The following is a 22,692-nucleotide window of genomic DNA, read 5'->3' on the forward strand; positions in this document are numbered from 1 at the left end:
GGCAAGGGGCGCCTGGGTGGCTCAGTAGTTAAGTGCCTGCCTTGGCCTCAGGTCATGATCTCAGAGTCCTGGGATCCAGCCCAGCATCAGGCTCCCTGCTTGGCAGGAAGCCTGCTTCTCCCTCTCACACTCTCCCTGCATGTGTTCCCTCTCTCTCTGTGTCTCTGTCAAATAAATAAATAAAATCTTTAAGAGAGAGAATGGCTAAAATTAAAATGACCATAGGGGGGCGCCTGGATGGCTCTGTCAGTTGAGCTTCTGGGTCTCAATCTCACAGTTGTGAGTTCGAGTTCTGCTCTGACTCTGAGGTGGGTGTGATGCCTACTTAAAAAGTTAAGAAAAAAAAAAAAAGGAAATTAAAATCACCATAGCAAGTATTGGCATATATGTAGAGGAGCTGGAACTCTCCTACACAGCTGGTGGAAATGTAAAATGGTACAACCAGTTTGAGAAACAGTTTCATAGTTTCTTTAAAATCTAAACATGCACCTACCATATGAGTTATCTTTTGCACTCTTTAGGTTTTTAATCCAGGAGAAAAGAAAAGATATGTCCATACAAAGATTTGTACAATATTTGTGTGGCAAGTGCATTTGTAATAGTCAAAAACTGAAAACAACCCAAATGTCCATCAAAAGGTGAATGAATAAACAAATTAGAGTGTATCCATACAGCACGACATGGAAGAATCTCAAAATAATACTAAGCGAAGGAAGCTATTCAAAAAAGAGTACATAGTGCATGTTTCTATTTATATAAAATGTTATAAACTGCAAACTCATCTTTAGTGACAGCATCAGTGTGAATGAGAGAATTATGAGTATGTACTATCTTGATTATGGTGAATATATATATGCAATACATAAACTTATCAAATGATATATTTCTAATATGTATAATTAATTATATGTCAGTTATATCTCAATAAAGCCATTTTTTAATGTCATAGATTACAACAGTCTGCATGGTCAATCATACCAGAAATACATGCAAGGAAGTCTAAGTTGGGGGTGCGTGGGTGGCTCAGTTGATTGGGCGACTGCCTTTGGCTCAGGTCATGATCCTGGAGTCCCAGAATCGGGTTCTGCATTGGGCTCCCTGCTCTGTGGGGAGTCTGTTTCTCCCTTTGACTCTCCCCTCTTCTCATGCTCTCTCTCTCTCTCAAAAAAAAAAAAAAAGACATATAAAGTTGAATATAAAGTTGAAGGGGCACCTGGGTGGCTCAGTGCGTTAAGCCTCTGCCTTCGGCTCAGGTCATGATCTCAGGGTCCTGGGATTGAGCCCCACATCAGGCTCTCTGCTCAGTGGGGAGCCTGCTTCTCCCTCTCTCTCTGCCTGCCTCTCTGCCTACTTGTGATTTCTCTCTGTCAAATAAATAAAATAAAATCTTTTAAAAATATATAAAGTTGAATTAAAAAAAGAAGTAGAAATATACTATAGCATGAAAAAATTGGGGGCTCAATGAACAATATTCTTGGGGAATCATGGGAAACTCTCAGAGTCCCATGATGTTGGCCTTCTCATCCATTCAACCTGGAGTCAACAGGTCCACAGCATCCTGGGTCCCAGTGCAGGTCTTGCTCTCATTCAGGGGTCTGTCACCACTGCCAGTGCAGGGCCTTTTATTGTCTTCGTGGAAAAGTACTGAGCACAAAGATGCCCTCCATCCTTGGTTTCCACACCAGAGTCTGCAGCCCCAAGAGTTGGCAAGTCCCTCCATACAACTGGCCAGAGACTTTCCTTCTTGCAGACGTGTTTATCATTTACATATGCGCTCTGCATGTGCTGGGATTTACAATCCCCTCCTGTGATGGAGATTCACATAGTGTTGAAAGATTAGCCATACTTGGTCTTCATCTCTTCCTCTGCTATTTGTTGACTGGCCAACTCTGGGCGAATCCTGGCCTCTTGAATCTACATCTGTGACACAGGGCAATGAGGCCATCTGTATGATATATTCCTGGGAGTGTATGTCAAGATCCCTTGTGAACCCAGAAGAAAGTAAACACAGAGTAAGTGAATGTTATTATTGTCACCATGCTCCTGACTTAATACAGACAGCTAATGTCTGTTGATCACTCACTATGTGCCTAGCCCTGGGCTAAGTGCAAGTTATAACAACCTCGTGAGAGAGAAGCAGTTATCACCTCATTTCACAGAGGGAGAAATGGAGTTAGAAAGGTTGAGTGACTTGCCCAAGGTCATCAGATATCGGGGCTGGGAAGTGAATTCTGGTCTATCTGACCACAAAGCCCACATCCTTCCCACCAGGCTGCACAGACTTCTACCCCTGTGGCCTCACAAAGCTCCAGTCAGCGGCGCGTGAGTGGCTCAGTCAATGGGCGTCTGCTTTTGGCTCAGGTTGTGATCAAGGTCAGGGTCCTGGGATCAGGGTCCTGGGATGAAGCCCCGCATCAGGCTCCCTGCTCTGGGGGTAGCCTGCTTCTCCCTTTCCCACTCGCCCTGCTTGTGTTCCCTCTCTCCCTGTGTCTCTCTCTCTGCCACATAAATAAATAAAATCTTAAGAAGAAAAAAAAAAAAAAAAAGAACTCTCCAGTCACCCTTTTCAAAGCCCAGTGATCCTAGAACTTCAAAACAAAGTGTCTGACTTACTTCTTGTAGTAGGCTGAATGATGGGTGCCCCCCCCCCAAAGATATTAAGCCATAATCCCTGGAACCTGTAAATGTTACTTTATTTGGAAAATGGTTCTTTGTAAATATGATTAAGTTAAGGCTGTTGAGATAAGGAGATTATCCTGGATTATCTGGGCAGGCCCTAAATGCAACCACATGTATACTTGTAAGAAAGAGCAGGCCAGGGTGTTCGTGATCCCAGGAGCTAAAGAAGCTAAAGAGGCGGGGAGACAGAAGCAGCCAAGGGTTGGAGCCAGACCAGGAGACAGAGCCAGAGTTGGAGTAAAAGCTGCTGCTGCTTTAGCAAAAGCAGCTTTTACTAAAACTATTTAAAACTAAAACTATTTAGGGGCACCTGGGTGGCTCAGTGGGTTGGGCCGCTGCCTTCGGCTTGGGTCGTGGTCTCGGGGTCCTGGGATAGAGTCCCGTATCGAGCTCTGCTCGGCAGTAAGCCTGCTTCCCTCTCGCTCTCTGCCTGCCTCTCTGTCTACTTGTGATCTCTCTCTGTCAAATAAATAAATAAAATCTTTAAAAAAAAAACTAAAACTATTTAAAAGATGCAGTTATCTTGGGACTCTTCACCTCCTTCCTTTTCTTTCCTATATGTGATCCCTCTATCTGTTAGGAAGCTCTTTGCTCCTGGTGTTTGGAGAACAAGCATGCCCTTTCCTAGGAAGATAGTGGTAATCACCGGAGCCAACACTGGCATCAGCAAGGAGACGGCCAGAGAGCTTGATAGCAGAGGAGCCCAAGCAAGCACTGCCTTCTGAGATATACTGAAGGGATAATCTGCTGTGAAACCCAGGCCAATACCAACAACTCTCAGATGCTAATTCAGAAACTGGACCCATCCCATACCAAATCCACCGGAGCCTTTGCTAAGGGCTCTCTGCAGAGAAAAAACAGCTCCATGTTCTGATCAACAATGCAGGAGTGATGATGTATCCGTATTCCAAGTCAGCCGGTGGCTTTGAAACCCACCTGGGAGTCAATATCCTCAGCCACTTCCTTTGTGCCCACTTGCTCCTGGTGCCACTGAAAAAGTCTGTGCCCTTGCAGGTGATGAACCTGTCATCAGTAACCCACCATGTGGTTAAGATTCACTTGCACAACCTCCGGGGGTCTCGCGCATTGCCACAGCAAAGTGACCAATGCGTTTTTAATTGGGAACTGGCCAAGAGACTCCAAGGCACAGAAGTCATCATCTATGCAGTGGACCCAGGCATCATCCACTCCCAGCTAGTCTGGGACTCCTTCCTTCTGTGCCTGGTCTGGACATTCTTTATCCTCTTCATCAAGTCAACATGGTAGGGGGCATAGACCAGGCTGCACTGTCCCTTAGCTCAGAGCCTAGAGCCCCTGTGTGACAAATACTTTGGTGACTGCATGAAGACCTGGTTGTCCCCAAGGGTCTGCAATAACAAAACCATTGAGTACCTGTGGAATGTAACTGTGAACTTCTAAAAACACAGGAATAGAGCTGATGGAAAAGTCACAGCTTTATTAGGACCAGTCCAGCCATAATGAAAGGGGACAAAGGAGAAGGCCCACCCTGAAAGATCGTCCTTTGGGCTGACTACTGTTGAAAATTCTTCCCTGTTCTGGGAAGATTCTCCAGATCCTTCTAGAAGGCTTTGCATACCCAACTTTCTTGTGAAGCTGGCTCATGGTACAAGATATTGACACCTGCCGGAGCATTCTTCTCCAAAACTTATAAGAATTGGTCGCTCTCTTGGGGCAGGAGGACTGGGCAGATCCCAGGCTGGTCATGGGGAAAACAGAAGGACCTGGGAAACAGGGGCAGTTTTCTCACCAATACCAGAATTGCTAGCTCAGCTGAGATGACAAGAGCATCGGCGTTACATATTTCCAATGGCTATAAGACTCAAGCTTTTGACCAATCACTTTCATCTTTGAATTACTAGTCACTCAGGAAATACTAGTCATTCAGGAAATACTCAGGAAATTTTTGGTTAACTTTGGCCAACTTTGATTTCTTCCTCTGAGCACACTGGAGCTACTGCATGAAACTGGACCTTCCCATTTTCTTTTTCCGATTTTTTTTGTATTAAAATTTTTTCTCAGCTCTACTGAGATATAGTTGACATATAACATTGTATAAGTTAGGACCTACCCATTTCAAGCATGCAGATGGTTTCCTTTTCAAAAAAGTTCCCTTTACCTCAATTTTTAGAGAAAATAAAGACTGTGCATTGAAAAGAAAAAGAAAGAAAGAAGCAGAAGAAGACTTGAAAAGACACAGAGGAGAAGGCAATGTAATGATGAAACAGAGAGATGTGAGGATGTTAACCTTGATGATTGAAGCAATGCCACCAGAAACCAAGGAATAATGACAACAACAAAGGTTGAAAGAGGTAAGGCATGATTCTCCCTAGAGCCCATGAGGGTGCATAGCCCTTCTGACAACTTGATATTGACAAGTGATATGGATTTCAGACATGACCTATAGAGCCATGAGAAAATAAATTTGATTTTGCATTGATCCACTGGCTGTTTGGTAGCATGTTGTTTAGATTCCATTTTTTTGTTGTTGTTATTTTTTTTCTTGTGATTGATTTCTACTTTTTAAAGGTTTTATTTATTTATTTGAGAGAATGAGACAGAGACATCAAGAGAGAGAGCACAAGCAGCTGGAGAGGAAGAAGCAGACTCCCAGCTGAGCAGGGAGCCCAATGCAGGGCTTGATCCCAGGACCCTGGGATCATGACCTGAGCCGAAGGCAGATGCCTAACTGACTGAGCCACCCAGGCACGCCTGATTTCTAGTTTCATTCAGAAAAGATGCCTGATATGATTTTAATAATCTTCAATTTGTTGAGACTTGTTTTGTGGCCTAACATGTGATCTATCCTGCAGAATGTTCCAATGTGCACTTGAAGAGAATATGTATTCTGCTGGTTTGGGATGGAATGCTCTATATATACCAGTTAAGTCTGTCTGGTCTAATGAGTCTTTCAAAGACACTGTTTACTTACTGATTTTCTATCTGAATAATCTAACCACTGACGTAAGTAGTGTGTTGAAGTCTCCTACTATTATTGTATTACAGTCAATTTCTCCCTTTATGTCTGTTAATATTTGCTTATATATTTAGGTGCTCCTATTTGGTACATAGATATTTATAATTTTTATATCTTCTTGTTACATTCCTCTTTATCATTATGTTACACCATCCTTTATCTCCTGTTACAGTCTTTGTTTTAAAATCTATTTTGTCTGATGTAAGTACTTCTACCCCAGCTTTTTTCTTATTTTCATTTGCATGGACTATCTTTTTTCATCTATTCACTTTGAGTCTGTTTGTGCCTTTAGGTCTGAAGTGAGTATCTTGTAGGCAGCATAAAAATGAGTCTTGTTTTTTCATCCCTTTGGTGACCCTATGTCTTTTGATGGAGAATTCATTACATTTACATTAAAAGTAACTGTTGATAAGTAAGACTTACTGCCATTTTGTTCATTGTTTTCCAGTTATCTTTATAGTTCTTTTCTGTTCCTTTCTTCTTCTCTTGCTCTCCTCCATTGCAACTTGATTATTTTCGTTAGTGTTGTGTTTAGATTCCCTTCTCTTTATTTTTCTTTATGTGTATCTATTATAAATTTTTGGGTTGCGGTTACCATGAGGTTTGACTGTAATACCCTATGTCTCTAAGTGTCTTATTTAAATTGGTGGTTGCTTAAGTTCAAACACATTCTAAAAGCACTACATTTTTACTCCCTCCCTCCTGAATGTTTTGTGTATTCGATGTAACAATTTGCATGTTTTATTTTGTGTATCCCTTAACCGTTTATTGTAGATATATTTGATTGTACTACTTTTGTCTTTTTTTTATTTGACAGAGATCACAAGTAGACAGAGAGGCAGTCAGAGAGAGAGGAGGAAGCAGACTCCTTGCTGAGCAGAGAGCCTGATGCGAGGCTCGATCCCAGGACCCTGGGATCATGACCTGAGTTGAAGGCAGAGGCTTTAACCCACTGAGCCACCCAGGCACCCTGTCTTTTAATCTTCATACTAGTTTTATAGGTTATTGATCAACTACCTTTACTATATGCTTGCTTTTACCAATGAAATTTTTTCTTTCATAGTTTCCTTACACCTAGTAATGACCTCTTCTTTTCCATGTAAAGAAGTCACTTTAACATATCTTGTAAGCCTGATTTAGTGGTGATAAACTTCTTTAACTTTTGTTTGTCTGGGAAACTCTATCTCTCCTTAAATTCTGAGTGATAATCTTGCTGAATGAATGAAGTATTTTTGGCTGTATGGATTTTGTGGGATTTTTGTCCATCAGCTTTAAATATATCATGCCACTTTCTTCTGGCCTGCACAGTCTCTGCTGAAAACTGCTGCTTTTAAGATTCTCTCTTTTGCTTTACTTCTTGACATTTTAATTATTATGTGTCTTATGCTCTTTGGGTTCATTTATTTGGGAATCTCTGATCCCTGGACCTAGATGTCTGTCTTTCCCCCAGCCTAGGGATGTTTTCAGCTATCATTTCCTCAAATATGTTTTCTGCCCCTTTCTCTCTCTCTTCTCCTTCTGGGACCCCTATAATATGGGTATTAACATAAAGAATGTTAATATGCTTGATGTTGTTCCAGAGGTCCCTTAATTAATGTATCCTCATTTTTAAAATTCCTTTTTCTTTTTGCTGTTCAGTTTGGATGATTTCCACTACCCTGTCTTCCCAGATTGCTGATCTGTTCTTCCACATCCTCCAATCTTTTACTGATTTCCATTAGTGTGCTTTTGTTTCAATTATTTTATTCCTCAGCTCTGAATTTTTTTAAATATTTTCTCTTTGTTGACATCTTCAATGAGTTCATTAACTCTTTTCCCAAATTCTCTGAGCATCTTTATGATCATTACTTTGAACTCTTTATCAGGTAGATGACTTATGTCCATTTCATTTAGTTCTTTTCCTGAGGTTTTGACTTATTCTTTCATTTGTAACATATTCCTCTGTCTCCTTATTTTGTCTGACTCTCCGTGTTTTTTTTCTATGTATTAGGTAGGTTCACTACATTTCCTGGTCTTTCAGATAGTGGCCTTAGTAGAAGGCATCTTATGGGCCCCCAAAGCACAATCCCCTCTGGGCACCAGAACCAGGCACTCCAGAGGTGTTCCCTGTGTAGGCTGCATGTGCAGCCTATTGTGACTGCTGGTGGGTGGTGCTGGCCCCCAGCATGACTGCCTGAGAGCCCCAGCTGAAGCTGCTGTGGATGTGTTGGTGGGTGGAATTATCTCCTGGTGTTGCTGGCTGTGAGGCCTGCCCGTGACTCTTGCAGGCATGCTGGTGGATGTGGCTGCCTCTCCCTGTCATAGGAATCACTTTGGAGGGGCACTGGTCCCAACTGAGGCTGCCCACAGGGTGTGGGGGCAGAAATTACTTTGGAAGGGTGTCTGCTGAGAGAGGCCTATTGTGCAGGGTGGGGCTGCAAAGGAATCAGGTGGGGCAAGTAGTGCTAGCAAGGTAGATGGAGAGTGTCTGAACTGGTACCTGCCAGTACTGGCCAAGTGAGGCTGAAGGAAGGCAAGAAAAATGGTAACTGCTAGCACTTCCATTCCAGGTAAAATTTCCTACAGATCTCTACCCCTCCAGAACATATCCTAAAATTAGTCAATAATTTTCACATGTGGCCCAGGTATTTTTTAATCTGCTATCTCTGTGCTGGATGTCAGAGCAAGTAAAATTGTGTAGAGCCTTGGTTTCCTATAGCCCACCAGCTCTCCCAGAATTAAGCTCCACTGATTTTCAAAACCAAATTTTATGGAGGCTCATCTTCCTAGGGCAGATCCTCAGGGCTGGTGGTCCCTAATGTGAGACTTGAACTCCTGGCTCCTCACAGAGGACCTCCATGCCTGCGATATTCCTTACACTTATGAGTTGTTACACCAGGGTTTGGTTCTCAACCAGGGTGTATCTCTGCCATTCCTACCTTTCTTTTTTTTTTAAGATTTTATTTATTTATTTGTCAGAAAGAGAGAGAGTACAAGCAGAGGGAGAAGCAGGCTCCCGACTGACCAAGGAGTGATTTGGGATTTGATCCCAGGACCCTGAGCTGAAAGCAGACCCATAACCAACCGAGCTACCCAGGTGTCCTATTTCTTACCCTACTTTTCTCTTTTTTTTTTTGAGATTTTATTTATTTATTTGACAGAGAGAGATGCCATGAGAGAAGGAACACAAGCCAGGGGAGTGGGAGAGGGAGAAGAAGATTTCCCGCCAAACAGGGAGCCAGACATGGGGCTCAATCCCAGGACTCCAGGATCATGACCTGAGCCAAAGGCAGATGCTTAATGACTGAGCCACCCAGGTGCCCTCCTACCCTTCTTGATGTAACTTTTTATTCATATCTTTGGGTGTGGACGGGCTTTCTGCCTGTCTCTAAGTTATGCTCAGAAAGAGCTGCTCCAGATAGTTACAGCCTTGATGTGTCTCTGGGAGGAGGAGGTGAGCTCAGGATATTTCTACTCTGCCATCTTTCCCTCTAAGAGTGATCACCTGATTTCTAGTGTCCATGTCCAAAGAGAAATTTTGACCAGGATGGATCATACCCAGAATTTAATCCATACCTATTTTAGGTGTTGAGTTTTTTGTGGTGTTTTTTTTTTTTTTGACAGAGAGAAAGAGAGATCACAAGTAGGCAGAGAGGAAGGCAGAGAGAGAGGGGGAAGCAGACTCCCCGCTGAGCAGAGAGCCTGATGCAGGGCTCAATCCCAGGACCCTGGGATCATGACCTGAGCCAAAGGCAGAGACTTAACCCACTGAGCCACCCAGCCACCCGAGATTTGGTATTTTTGAGCTGATAATATTAAATGAGATTTGGGACTTGAGTTCATAGTGCAATGTATTGAGAAATTTGGGGAGTTTTTTTTCCTTGTGGGATGGACATGAATCCTTGGGGACCAGGAGGCTGATTACAGGTGAATAACCCCCCCCAAAGATATTCTATTTCCTGTAATGTAAGTATGTTACCTTACAATAATAACAAAAAAGGACTTTACTGATGGGATTAATTTAAATATCTTGAGATAAAGATCTTATCTCTTATCTTATCTTATCTGGGTGGATCCTAAATGTATCACAAGCATCCTTATCAGAGGGAAACAGAGGGAAATTTTACACCAAGAGAAGAAAAGAGGGGGGTATGACCATGGAAGCAGAGATTAGAATGATGTGGCCACAGCCAAGAAATGCTGGCAGCTACCAGAAGCTGGAAGAGCAAGGAGCATATTCTCTCCTAGAGCCTCTGAAAGGAGCACAGTCCTGCTGACACCCTGATTCTAGCACAGAGAAACTAATTTTAGACTGCTAGTTTACAGAACTGTGATAAAATAAATTTCTGTTTGGTTTTTTTTAAGATTTTTATTTATTTATTTGACAGAGAGACACAGTGAGAGAGGGAGCACAAGCAGGGGGAGTGGGAGAAGGAGAAGCAGGTTTCCTGCAGAGCAAGGATCCCAATGCAGGGCTCCATCCCAGGACCTGGGATCATGACTAAGCCGAAGGCAGATGCTTAACGACTGAGCCACCCAGGCACCCCAAATTTCTGTTGTTTTATGCTGCAAGACATTAATTTGTTATAGCAGCCAAAGGAAATTTGAGTGATTGCAAGAGTTTATGTAGATTTTGTTGAAGGTTCTTTGTAGTGTTAAAACGCATTCATTAATTCATTCAGCAACCAATAAATATTTGAGGCAATATGAAAGAGTAATTAAAACCACAGACTATGGGGGCGCCTGGGTGGCTCAGTGGGTTAAAGCCTCTGCCTTCAGCTCAGGTCATGATCTCAGGGTCCTGGACTCGAGCCCCACATCGGGCTCTCTGCTCAGCGGGGACCCTGCTTCCTCCTCTCTCTCTGTCTGCCTCTCTGCCTGCTTGTGATCTCTCTCTGTCAAATAAATAAATAAATAATCTTTAAAAAAATAACACAGACTATGGATTCAGTTCAACTTGGGAGTGAATTCTGGCTCTGCTACCCACTGACTGTGTGACCTTGATCAGGGTGCCTAACTCTCTGAGCCTCAGTCTCAACATCTGCACAATAAGGATAATAACAGTACTTAACTCAAGGTGAGGTTCTGAATATTACATGGGAAGATGTGCATGAAGGGCTTTGTGCTGGCAGCAAGGGTCACTGCCGTCCCTGCTCTCAGAGAGCTCTGTCATTCTGGGAGGAACAACTTAGAGAGATCAAGGCTGTGGCTAGAAGCACAGGGGAGGTGCACCTGCGTGGCTCAGTGGGTTAAAGCCTCTGCCTTCAGCTCAGGTCATGGTCCCAGGGTCCTGGGATCAAGCCCCGCATCAGGCTCCCTGCTCGGCAGGAAACCTGCTTCTCCCTCTCCCACTCACCCTGCACGTGTTCCCTCTCGCTGTGTTTCTCTTTGTCAAATAAATAAATAAATAAATAACTTTTATTTAAAAGCACATATCAGGGGGCGCCTGGGTGGCTCAGTGGGTTAAAAGCACATATCAAAAATGGAGGGAAAAAAATGAAGTTTAAGATGATTCCCCTCCTCAACTGGGTTTGCATGAGGAGTCAGGCAGGCGGCCACTGCCACCTTGGCTGCTGAACTGCTGCTGCCACCACCATTGCTTTGATCCTCCATCCGTCACCACCATTGCTTTGATCCTCCATCCATCTCACCATGGCTGAGGAGCTCTCTGCAGCCTCATCCTACATCAAAGATGATTTCTACTGTCCCATCTGTTACAGGTGCTAAAAACTGCCATGAGGCCATGGTCTATCAGCACGTCTTCTGTAGAAAATGTTTTCTGACTACAACAAGAGAAAGCAGAATACATTATCCCCTCTGTTACGGAAATGTGACTAGAAGAGAGAGTGACTGTCCTAAACAAGCCTAAGACCTTGAAACTATCATGAGGTTTGCTGATAGCTGCATATGCTGTGCAAAACAAATTAAATTCTATTACTTGAGACATCATTACAAATTTTGTTAAGAAGTATCAAGATGTCCTTGCTCAGCAGGGAGGCTGCTGCACCCTCTCCCTTTGCCTGCTGCTCCCCGTGCTTGTGCACTCTCTCTCGCTCTCTCTGTCTCTGTGTCAAATGAATGATTAAAATCTTTAATTTTTTTTTTAATTTTAAAAAAGGGAAACCTAGGTGGCTCAGTCAGTTAAGGGTCTCCCTTCGGATCATGTTGTGATCCCAAGGTCCTGAAATCAAATCCCACCTTGGGCTCCCTGCCCAGCAGGAAGCCTGCTTCTCCCTTTTTCTCTGCCTATTGTTCCTCTTGCTTGTGATCTCTCTCTCCTTGTCAAAAGAATGAATACATTTTTTAAAAAATAAGAAGTATCAAGATGAACATGGTGATTCCTCTCCCATTCCAAACATTCAGATCTCTCAAGATTCAGTAGGAAACAGTAATAAGAGTGAAATACTCACCTCTGAGAACACAGAAACTTATCAAGAAAATACAGGTTTTTCTGGGCATCCCACTTTAAAGTGTCCCTTTCATCAAGGATCAAATTTTACCTGACAGCATTTATGAAATCACTGTAACAATGACCAGATAGTTCCTATTTCAGATCATTCCTGTGATGTGTCCTATTTGTGTGTCTCTTTGCTAGGGAGCTTCTAGCTAAATTACTAGAAATTTTGTTAGTCATCTAATCAAAGACATCAGTTTGATTACAGATGATTTGTTAATCTTCATCTAGAGCAGAAAACCCAATATCAGACTGCTATTGAATCTTTTCAAGTGAACATATGAAGACTGTGGACATCTCTGTAACTTTATACCTGCAAGTGCTATCTTTAATGGGACAACTATATGAAGTCATTGTCTCAGTATTTCGATGTGTGTATTAACAAAAGTAATTCAATCTAAAAAAGAAGTTTAAAATTCTTAAGTCACTAGAGAGATCCTAGAATAGAACCCTGAGGAACTTGCAACTGAGGAAGTTGCAAACTGATAGCAAGGATTCGAGGTGGTGGCCTCGTACTTACTATTTATTAAAATGAAACAATAAAGTCAGAGCAGAGAGTAGCAAGATGTACACTGAAGGGAAAAGGAACGTCTGAGCATGCGCAAGGAATGAGCTTATGGAATCCGGAGTGGCCAATTCTGGCAGAGCGCAATCCTGCTTCAAGAGGGAAAATCAACCCACTTTGAAAAGACGGTCCTATCCCTGGAGCTGGACTTTGAGACCCCGTTCCTTACTCATTTGCCCCGCCTACTCTCCTAGGTTTTGATTGGACAGTTCAAGTTCATTAACTGTTCTGATTGGTTGACTACTCTTGGACAGCGGAATTCTGGGACTTCATCTCGTGGAGCGATTCTTAGCCGCCACCGCTTCAAGCCTGAGGTAAGCGCTCTCTCTGGACCATCTTGAACAGGTTAAAGATAGGCTAGTTAAAAAGTGAGGAACCTCTGTAGATTATTCAAATAGTTTAGTTCTTGCTGCACCTCAAGATTCTTAGGACTGAAAAATGACTTAAAACTTTTCGGGGCAATCCCGGTCAGGCAAAGATAAAACTAAAACTATTTTTGGTCTGTGAGACTTTCTAATTGTTCTTCCCGAAGGAAAAAGAACTCCCCTTAGCCTGAGAAACCCCCAAATCAGCTAGATGCTGCTATATTTCTTTAACTGGAGATAAAAGCCACTGCCTAAGTGACTCCTTTATTGCCTCCTCCAGGATTAAGCAGAAACTTTCTTGGCCTCGGAGACCCCTAAAGTTCCTCTCCTTAAGAGTTTCCAAGTGCCATCAGTTGGGGAACACCAGATTACTACATTAAAACTCTCCACATTCTAGGGAGCCTGGGTGGCTCAGCCCGTTAAGCACTCGTGTTGGGATTCCAGGGTCCGGGCATGAAGCCCCGCATTGGGCTCTCTGTTCGGTGAGGAGTCTGTTTCTCCCTCTGCCCCTTCCCCCGCTCGTGCTCATTCATTCTCTGTCTCTGTTTCTGTCTCTCTCACAAAAATAAATAAAATCTTTTAAAAAATAGAAAAATAGGGATGCCTGGGTGGCTCAGTTGGTTGGACGACTGCCTTCGGCTCAGGTCATGATCCCGGAGTCCCGGGATCGAGTCCCACATCGGTCTCCCAGCTCCACGGGGAGTCTGCTTCTCTCTCTGACCTTCTCCTCGCTCATGTTCTCTCTCACTGTCTCTCTCTCAAATAAATAAATAAAATCTTTAAAAAAAAAAATAGAAAAATAAAGCTCTCCATATTCTCAGCCTAAGCGAAGGTTGATCCTGTAGTCTTGGAGATTCCACTTCCCTTCACACTAAATATATTTTTTTAAAGATTTTATTTATTTATTTGACATAGAGAGAGATTGCAAGTAGGCAGAGAGGCAGGCAGAGAGAAGGGGGAAGCAGGCTCCCTGCGGAGCAGAGAGCCCCATGCGGGCTCAATCCCAGGACCCTGATATCATGACCTGAGCTGAAGACAGAGGCTTAACCTACTGAGCCACCCAGGCGCCCCTTTTTTTCTTAAATGTTTTATTTAAATATTTTCTTTTCTTTTTTTATTATTTTTTATTTTTTATTAAAGATTTTTATTTATTTATTTGATAGAGGGAGACCACAAGTAGGCAGAGAGGCAGGCAGAGAGAGAGAGAGGAAGAAACAGGCTCCCTGAGAGCCTGATGCGGGACTCGATCCCAGGACCCCGGGACCATGACCTGAGCTGAAGGCAGGGGCTTAACCCACTGAGCCACCCAGGCACCCTATTTTCTTTTTTTTAATAAAGATTTTATTTATTTATTTGCCAGAAAGAGAGATAGAGTGTGTCCAAGTTGGGGGAGGGGGAGAGGGAGAGGCTTCCTACTGAACAGGGAGCCCAGGACCCCAGGATCATGACGAAGGCAGACGCTTAACCAACTGAGCCACCTGGCTTCCCTGTTTCTTTTTTTTTTTTTTTAAGATTTTATTTATTTATTTGTCAGAGAGAAAGAGCACATGCGTGCGCAAGTAGGGGGAATGGCAGGCAGAGGGAGAAGTAGACTCCCTCCCGAACAAGGATCCCAATTTGGGACTCAATCCCAGTACCCTAGGATCATGACCCAAGCCAAAGGCAGATGCTTAACCGACTGAGTCACCCAGGCATCCTGCCCCATGTTTGTTTGACACCCCCTCCTTGTCCTTTCTCAGAGACAGATAAGCCCAGGATGGAGAAAAGTAGAACCTTGATTCCAGGTGATTAACCGAATATAACCTACCCTCAATGCTGTCTCTCTTCCTTAGGACCTTTGGCCTTGTGGCTGGAGAGATTAGGCTACATCCTTCGGAGATCAAATTATTCCTGGCACCATGAATAAAGGCAGCTCCTTTGCGAAGAACTCCAAGGAGGATACCCAGAAATCAGAGAAGAAATGCAAGGTGAAGTGTTCTGGAGGGGGTGAAGGAATGGCCCAGGGGATACGTAGGGGGACTAGATTTTGAGGAGTTGAGTTCAGAGGCACTAGGGAGAAGGAGCAGAGTATCGGGGGTCGGGGTAATCCATAGGCTCTGGAGCTTCCCACCTTGACTCTGTCCTCACCTAGCATCTCTGGAGACAACCAGTCTGTGACCTTGCACTGCATTTGGTGACTCTCAGTCCATTCTGGAAGGTGAAAGAGCATGCCATCAGCATTACGCATCTACCACAAGCTGGGGAAGAGGGTAGGGAATGTTACCCATGTTCTCTTAGTTAGCCTTGACATTAACCAGGAGGGATTATTCTCCTCAGTTCACAGATCCCAACATGGAGGTCCTGTAGCAGAGGAAGAGACCCTGCTGAAGATCAGACATGTTTAGCTGAGTTGCTGCTCTAACGTACTTATTTTTCTTTCCTAGGCCTTCAAGGATATTTCCAAATACTTCTCTAAGGAAGAGTGGGCAAAGCTTGGATACTCAGATAAAATCACCTACGTGTACATGAAGAGAAACTATGACACCATGACTAGTCTAGGTAACAGAAAGTTCTGGGTACAGGCAAACCTGGGAACACATGACCATCCCTCAGTCCCTTTACATGCCATGCCTTCTTCCTAGGCTGCTTGAGTGTCCCAGATCTTCCTTTTGTGCAGGGAGAAATCCCAGGGCAGCTTTGAGGCACTGTTCTCTTTTTAATATTCTATGCAGGGCTGAGGACCTGAAGTGGCCACAAAGAGACTTAGACCTAGGTCTTGCCCATTTCTCTTCTGTTCATCCTGGTTTGGAATTCCCAGCTGATGAGCTTGACCGTCCCTGCTGCCTCCCAGGATTCTACCCCGCATTCCTCCTCTCAGGTTGTCTCTTAAGGGACAAATATTTTGCTTCTTTCTAGGTCTCAGGGCCACTCTCCCAGCCTTCATGTGTCCTAAAAAACGAGCCATGCAATCCAACGGGCGTGATTCTGATGATGATCAGAACGAGAATCAGGGTGAGTCAAAGGAGAGGTTTTGAGAGAGCATCCTGTAGCCCAGTTACTTTGGGGTCCAGCTGCTTAGGAAGGATTCCCTGGAGTTTGTCTCCTCAAAAGCATCATGGCTGAGTGAGAAAAGCTGGATGTAGAAGGTTGAGTAGAGTCAGAGGCCATTCATATAAAATCTTAAAACATACAAAGCAAGAGTGTGTATTTTTATGGATAATAAGTAAATGGTAAGTGCATAAAACCTGATTGAGAATAAAACCCATCAAATTCAGGAGTGCAAAGGGAGGGATGTCAGGGATCAGGGAGGACTGCACAGATGGCTTCAGCTGTGACTTGTTTATAGTGTTTTGTTATATTTTGAATAAAGATCTCAGAACAGTCTGAAGCAGTTGCAGGATAATGGGAAGTTCTGACAAGACTCAGTGGTAGATGTGCATATGTTTCCAAAATTATTCTCCCTAAGTTTCTCTACTTTTGAAACATTTCGTTTTTTAAAAAAAAGAGTTATGGTCTTGCTAAACACTATTAATGAATCACAGGACAATTAAGAAAAATTTAATTATAGTGTAGATCCATGTGGAGCGTCTGGCCAGCTGTCGGTAGAGCATAAGACCCTTGATCTCGGAGTCATGAGTTCAAGCCCCATGTTGGGCATAGAGATTACTTTTTTTTAAAGTGCCTCAGTCAAGTCTCGGGTCGTGGGATAGAGCCCCACGTTGGGCTCCACGCTCAGCTCAAAGTCTGCTTATCTCTTTCCCTCCCCCAGCTTGGGCTTGCTTTGTGCACACGTGTGCACTGTCTTGCTCTCAAATAAATAAAATCTTTTTAAAAATAAAATTTAAATTTAAAAAAGTGTAAACCCACAAAAAACTTCCAGAGTCAATGTCATAATAGGGCATATGTATCAGATAAATATCTTAAGAGAGAGTGATGAATGCATTAGAAATGACATACGGCTATATCCCCAAGTTTTACCTAAACCAAATAGTCTTCTTGCTCCCCACCAAACCTGATTCTATGTGTTGAGCTTGGGAGATGTTTGAGACAGTGATCCTTCACACATTAGCTTTTCTCCTTATCAGTGAGCAGAGGTAACATATGGTGAAAAGGGTAGCAGATTCTAGAAATCATTGTGTATTTGATCAGTGTGTGTACTCACCATAAAGGGGATGAAATGTATTCACTTGCTTTTCTGCTCTGACAGCACAGCTGTAAGCAGACAGAGTCAGAATTTTCAAACTGTCTCCAACAGACCTATGAGACTCTGGGAAAACAGGTCAGATTCTGCAAGCACCCAAAATTGCTGAGAGGGCTGAAAATCCAGTGCTTGAGAGTCTACAGTTTTTGACACTACAGAAGTATTTTTTTTTTAAGATTTTATTTATTTGACAGAGAGAGACACAGCAAGAAAAGAAACACAAACAGGGGGAGTGGGAGAGGGAGAAGCAGGCTCCCCGCTGAGCAGGGACCGACTGAGCCATCCAGGTGTCCCTGAAGGAGTATTTTTATACTGGAAATATTCCAGAACCACTGGGCCAAATCACCCACGATTCCTCATACACCTAATGGCTTTGTTGAAATGTAATTGGCATACTATAAAATTCACCTGGTCTGAGTGGACAGTGATTTTAGCTGCCACATCCTTTTAAGTCAATGCAATCAATTTAATTAATTCAGTCAGTTTAATTCTTTGGGTGAGGGAAAGTTAAGAAATATGTAGTAGCACAGGATGAGGCAGTGATGGGGTTTGGTTCAAGGTTTAGAAATCATCAGAAGGGGACACCTGGGTGGCTCAGTCGGTTAGGCTGCTGCCTTAGGCTCGGGTCATGATCCCAGGGTCCTGGGATTGAGTTCCGCAATCAGGCTTCTTGCTCAGCAGGGAGCCTGCTTCTCTCCACCTCTGCCTGCTTGCATTCTCTCTCTCTCTCTCTCTCTGACAAATAAATAAAATCTTAAAAAAAAAAAAAAAGAAATCATCAGAAGGAAAATTATGAATTGGTGCCACAAATAAATGTATAAATCATGATTTAAAGACAGTTCAAAAACCAGTCTCAAAATAACTCCTTGACAATAAGTGGACTCATAACCCTTTCCTGCAGAACCCCCTGATGCTACAGGAGTCTCAGGAGTTTGGGAATATTTGCAACCAAAGAAAAACTCCTATTTATCACTTTCTTTTAGATGAATCTTCTCAGGAAGCTTCTGATGCTCAAGAGAGAGAGAAAATGAAGGTGAGTATCTCCCAAATCTAAAGAACCAGAGATTCTCTCCCTCCACAGATGAGAACACCAGTAAGAGTGCGAGGATACTGAATATAGCCGGACCGTCACTGCCTCCCTTTCCTGATCTCTCCTGACAATTCCTGATGCATCGGTTGCTTAATAATGAGGGATTGTGATAGTCGATACTTCTTTTATTTTCACAGTGATGTCAGATAATTCACCAGTTTTCATTTCTTTAATCCTTCAGGAACACCTCGATGACATTTTCTTAGCATTATTCCCAGCTAATAATGAAGATATTATTAATAATAATAACTAATCATAAAGTTGAGGCTATCGTCGCACAGAGATTCTAAGTAATTTTTCCGAGGCCACATGGCACTGATAGTAATCTGTACATTTGAAACATTTCTTTTTTTAAAGGCCTTTATTGTTCTTGCTGAACAACATTGTTCTTGCTGAACACTGTTAACGGATCACAGGACAATTAAGCCCCAAATGATATCCCAGCTCATGAGCCCTTTCATGTGTCTAAGTTCAGGGGTTACCCCCCCCCACACACACACACACCAAGGGTTCTACCCCACAGAAGCTGCTAAGGCCTTGGTTTAGACATCTAATCTCAAAAGAGGAAATACCAGCTCCCTGCTGCTCTGCGATAGGGCCAGTCTCTCCTGGCTTGAGAATGACCTTGACTGTCAGTCCTCCCTACCGTGAGCTCCTATGGGAACTCGTCTGCACCTGAGGCATCTCTGAAGCCTCCATCCAGGCCCGGGGCTGGGCGGTGGGGAACCCTCTGAGGTGCCCCAAATTGTTCCTTGAGTAAGTGATTCCACAGTTTTAGATTAAACTCTACTTTAGAGGGAAAAGGCCCCTGGAAATTGGATTGCCAGTGTGGAGACCTTGGAGACAATGCAGAGAAGGATCAGAAGAGAGTATTCATTTTCATTATCACCACATTGCAAAGTGTTTGCAAGCTTAGAAAGGACTTTCCCTTAGCTTCTTCTACTTTTCTTCTTCCCTGTTTCAGAAATGAGGGAGCTGAAGGAAAGGTAGCTTAAGATTGTTGGTCAGTGATGCACACGCTGACACAAACAGAACTGGTACAGCAGCCACCTTGCCTACTTCCCCATTAACCGTTCTTGCCAGGGCAGGACAGAAGGTGGCATCTGGCGCAGCTTTCTTCGCTGTCTATATTAATTGCTGTGCACCATTCCCTTCCTCTCCCCTGTGCTCCTCTCCCTTCTACTGTTTTCCAGCAGTGTTCTGTCCCCTCTGAATTTTTACTTTTGTTCTCCCAGCAGTTCTCTATCAGCTTGTGCACGATTCCCTTATATTTTATAGAAGCCCCTCCTTTCTTCCAGAGACCATGTGGAATCTCAGAATGCTACTCTTCCCGAATCTTCTGTATACTACATACCACTTCCGTGGAGCATTTTTGCTGTTTGCAAGAATATCTGAAAGGGGGGTGAAGACGAACGTTCTAGCCCTGGAAACACCCTTCATTTAGGCCATTCCTTTTTGTTCTAACCTTCCTCATAATTTAGGTACAGGTTATATAATGATCTCCCAGAGTTGTTGAGGACATTAATCAAGGTATGGATGTGAAGACACTTCGTAAGCTCTAAACCACTAGAAAAATGCCATTGATACTCTTTGTATGTGACCTTCACATTAAAAAGGTGATGCTCGAGAAAACAATAAAGGAAGAAAGTGATTCGGAACCAATACCAATAACACCTGGCCCTGAGCAGGCTCAGAAAGAGCCGTGCCCCCCTGAAAAAGCGAGTACCTCTGATCAACAGAGTGAGAACATACCAGGTAAGGGATGCCTTGGTGGCTCCGTCAGTTAAGCATCTGCCCTCTGCTCAGGTCGCGATCCCAGAGTCCTGGGATCGAGTCCTGCATCTGGCTTCTTGCTCAGCAGAGAGCCTCCTTCTCCCTCTGCCTGCCGTTCCTCCCTGCTTGCGCATGTGCTCTCTTGCTTTCTCTCTCTCTGACAAATAAATACAATTTAAAAAAGAAGAAGAAGATACCAGGTAAGAGGTAGCCATGTGGGAGCAACCCCTCTGCCTTTCCTGGCTATGTTCCAGTATGTGGTCTAGGCATGGGGGATGGATCCTGGACGGGCCTGGGGCCAGACCTGATGGAGGAGCTCACCCAGCTCCAGCCGAGATGTTAGAACGTGACTTCCAGAGTCACAGGTTTGAATTGTCATTGATATAACAGCGGGTGATTCTAGGCAAGTCTTCCACATTCTCTGAACTCCAGATTCCTTGTCCGTAAAATGGAAATAAAGAATCGTAGTTCACAAATTGTTCAAGACATTAAACCTAGAAAGCCTGACAACACGAAAGGTGGTCAAGTCATTCCATCTGTGATAACCCCGGGAACATATCTCACTCACAGTTGTATCCCCACCCCTCAGCTCAATGCCTGACTCACAATATCCCCTTAACAAACATAGGCTGAATGAAAGAAGGTCTGAATGAATGTTCTGGTAAGTAAAGAGGGTGGCAATCCAAACCTGACAATGGGAGGAGCCAGAAGCGAAAATTCCAACTGGCATTTGGTGTGTATCAGCACGGGTCTAACATCTCAGCCTCTCGGAGCCAGAACATGGGGGAAACAGGCTATGTCGAATGCCTGTGTGCCCTCGGGAAGGAGCAGGCATCTCCTTATCTCGGAAAACAGAGACTAACACTCCCCAGCCCATCTGGTCTCCCCATTTACCAACTCTTCTCCACCGTAGGACCCAGGAAATTGATGAGTAGCGTTTGGGCCTATAGACTGCGGGAAAGAAAGACCCTGATCGTGTATGAAGAGATCAGTGATCCCGAGGAAGATGACTAAATCTGTAAGTGACCCTTCAGTCCACACCCGCACCCCTCTGCAAAATGTACTTTCTTGTTAACAGTATTTGTGCCCCATCTTGTCACCTGTTCCCCAGAACATTCCTTTCTCCTAGTCCCTTGAGGTGCCGCTTTGAGGCTAAGTGACGAGGTTCCCCCAGGCTCTCTGTGCTCCTTGCTCTGTGTATCTAGGGATCCTCCCTACCTAGAATGCTATGGGCTCCTAAAACCATGATGTGTAGGCCACGCCTTCCTCTAGCCTAGAAACTCCGAGGACAGGTAAAGGAGTCACTGTGGCCTGAGCACAAGGTTCTGTTGGAGAAGCAGTGGGAGGTGCTTGTAGACCATGAGACAGGACAGAATCTGAGTGCTCGGGGTACTGCAGGCCCGGAGGAGGAGTTTGGTGTGGATTTATCAGGTGATCGGAGCTCACTGCCACTCACGTTCCTTCTCTTTCCTTGCCTCAACTTCAGGGATGTGACAAGTGCCCATGATAAGGAGCAGAACCTGGTGGCCTTTCACGAACATGGGCACGGCTGTGAACTCCTAGCCATCAGGTGTATAGCAAGTAAAAGAGTTCACAATAGTGAAAAGTTAAGCACTATTTTTCTTACTATGTGCCAGATATTCTGTTAGATAATAGAGCTCTGTTAATAAGCAAGACATCTACTCAATGCATATTTCTTTCTGTGTATCCATGCACTTACTTTAGAAAACAAAGTATCGTGGGGGTATTCTCTTCCCAGAACAGCACAACCCTCCTCCCCTGATGTGATTGCTGGAGGGCAGCTCTGGGTGTTTGGTTCCACGTGTTTTTCTCTGCATTTACACACACGTGCGGTACCACTCTAAGTATCTCCCACCTGCTCTTTCCCACTGCCAGCACATCCTGGACAAGCACCCCTTATTTTGTTGCTGTCTAACAGGTGCCCCATGCTGCAAAACCCTCTTTCTTCATTTGTGTTGCCTCAGTTGTTGGTAATTAATAAAAATTTACAAGTTTCTCTCGGTTGTTTGCTCATCTTGTTCTTGGGCACAGAGCCCTGTACATATGCGTGAGTGTTTCTTTAGCACACGGTCTCAGAAGCAGAACTGTCGTGTCAGCGGGTTCATTCATTCAACAAACACCTACTGAGCACGTCCTATGTACTGAGCACTGTTCTAGGTGCTGGAAAAACATCAGGGAACAAGACAGACAAATGTCCCAGCCCATGTGGAGCTGGTATTCTAATGGGGGATTTTTCAGTTTTCATTTTGATGGACACCGTATACCCCAGAGCCGGGGCGGGTGCTGGTTGGACACCATGGCCTTTCATGTCTGTGAGATCTCCAGGGTCGGGGGCTGGGATGGTCCATTTGGAAGTCTGTGAGATGGGGCGCCTGGGTGTCTCAGTGGGTTAAGTATGTGCCTTCAGCCCAGGTCCTGGGATTGAGTCTCGCATCAGGCTCCCTGCTCAGTTTGGAGCCTGCTTCTCCCTCTCCCTCTGCTGCTCTCCCTGCTTGTGCTCTCCTGGTCTTTCTCCTTGTCAAATAAATAAATGAAATCTTTTAAAAATATAGAAGTCTGTGAAAGGATACAGAGCTAAAACCATCTGCTAG

General features: G+C 44.0%; 1 protein-coding gene and 2 pseudogenes across 1 annotated transcript; all 3 read left to right on the forward strand.

Moving 5' to 3' along the window:
- The first annotated feature begins 2,790 nt into the window (after positions 1–2,790).
- On the forward strand, positions 2,791–4,098 carry LOC131820934 (retinol dehydrogenase 12-like; annotated as a pseudogene).
- A 7,207-nt stretch (positions 4,099–11,305) lies between these two features.
- Positions 11,306–12,391, forward strand: LOC131820820 (E3 ubiquitin-protein ligase RNF138-like; annotated as a pseudogene).
- A 562-nt stretch (positions 12,392–12,953) lies between these two features.
- Positions 12,954–22,082, forward strand: LOC131821652 (putative protein SSX6). The gene is made up of 8 exons (XM_059157896.1): positions 12,954–12,986; positions 14,870–15,004; positions 15,461–15,575; positions 15,933–16,028; positions 18,201–18,250; positions 19,924–20,062; positions 20,994–21,098; positions 21,567–22,082. Exons 2-7 carry the CDS (start codon positions 14,936–14,938, stop codon positions 21,092–21,094), a joined length of 570 nt encoding a protein of 189 aa, XP_059013879.1. The 5' UTR covers positions 12,954–12,986; positions 14,870–14,935; the 3' UTR covers positions 21,095–21,098; positions 21,567–22,082.
- Positions 22,083–22,692: the final 610 nt, after the last annotated feature.

Source organism: Mustela lutreola, chromosome X (genome assembly GCF_030435805.1).
Source record: "Mustela lutreola isolate mMusLut2 chromosome X, mMusLut2.pri, whole genome shotgun sequence".
NCBI lineage: Eukaryota > Metazoa > Chordata > Mammalia > Carnivora > Mustelidae > Mustela > Mustela lutreola.

Coding starts and splice junctions, on each gene's coding strand:
- LOC131821652 (XM_059157896.1), top strand. CDS start 14,936: ATGAATAAAGGCAGCTCCTTTGCGAAGAACTCCAAGGAGGATACCCAG. Junction 15,576..15,932: donor TGACACCATGACTAGTCTAG/GTAACAGAAAGT, acceptor GCTTCTTTCTAG/GTCTCAGGGCCACTCTCCCA. Junction 20,063..20,993: donor ACAGAGTGAGAACATACCAG/GTAAGGGATGCC, acceptor TCTCCACCGTAG/GACCCAGGAAATTGATGAGT.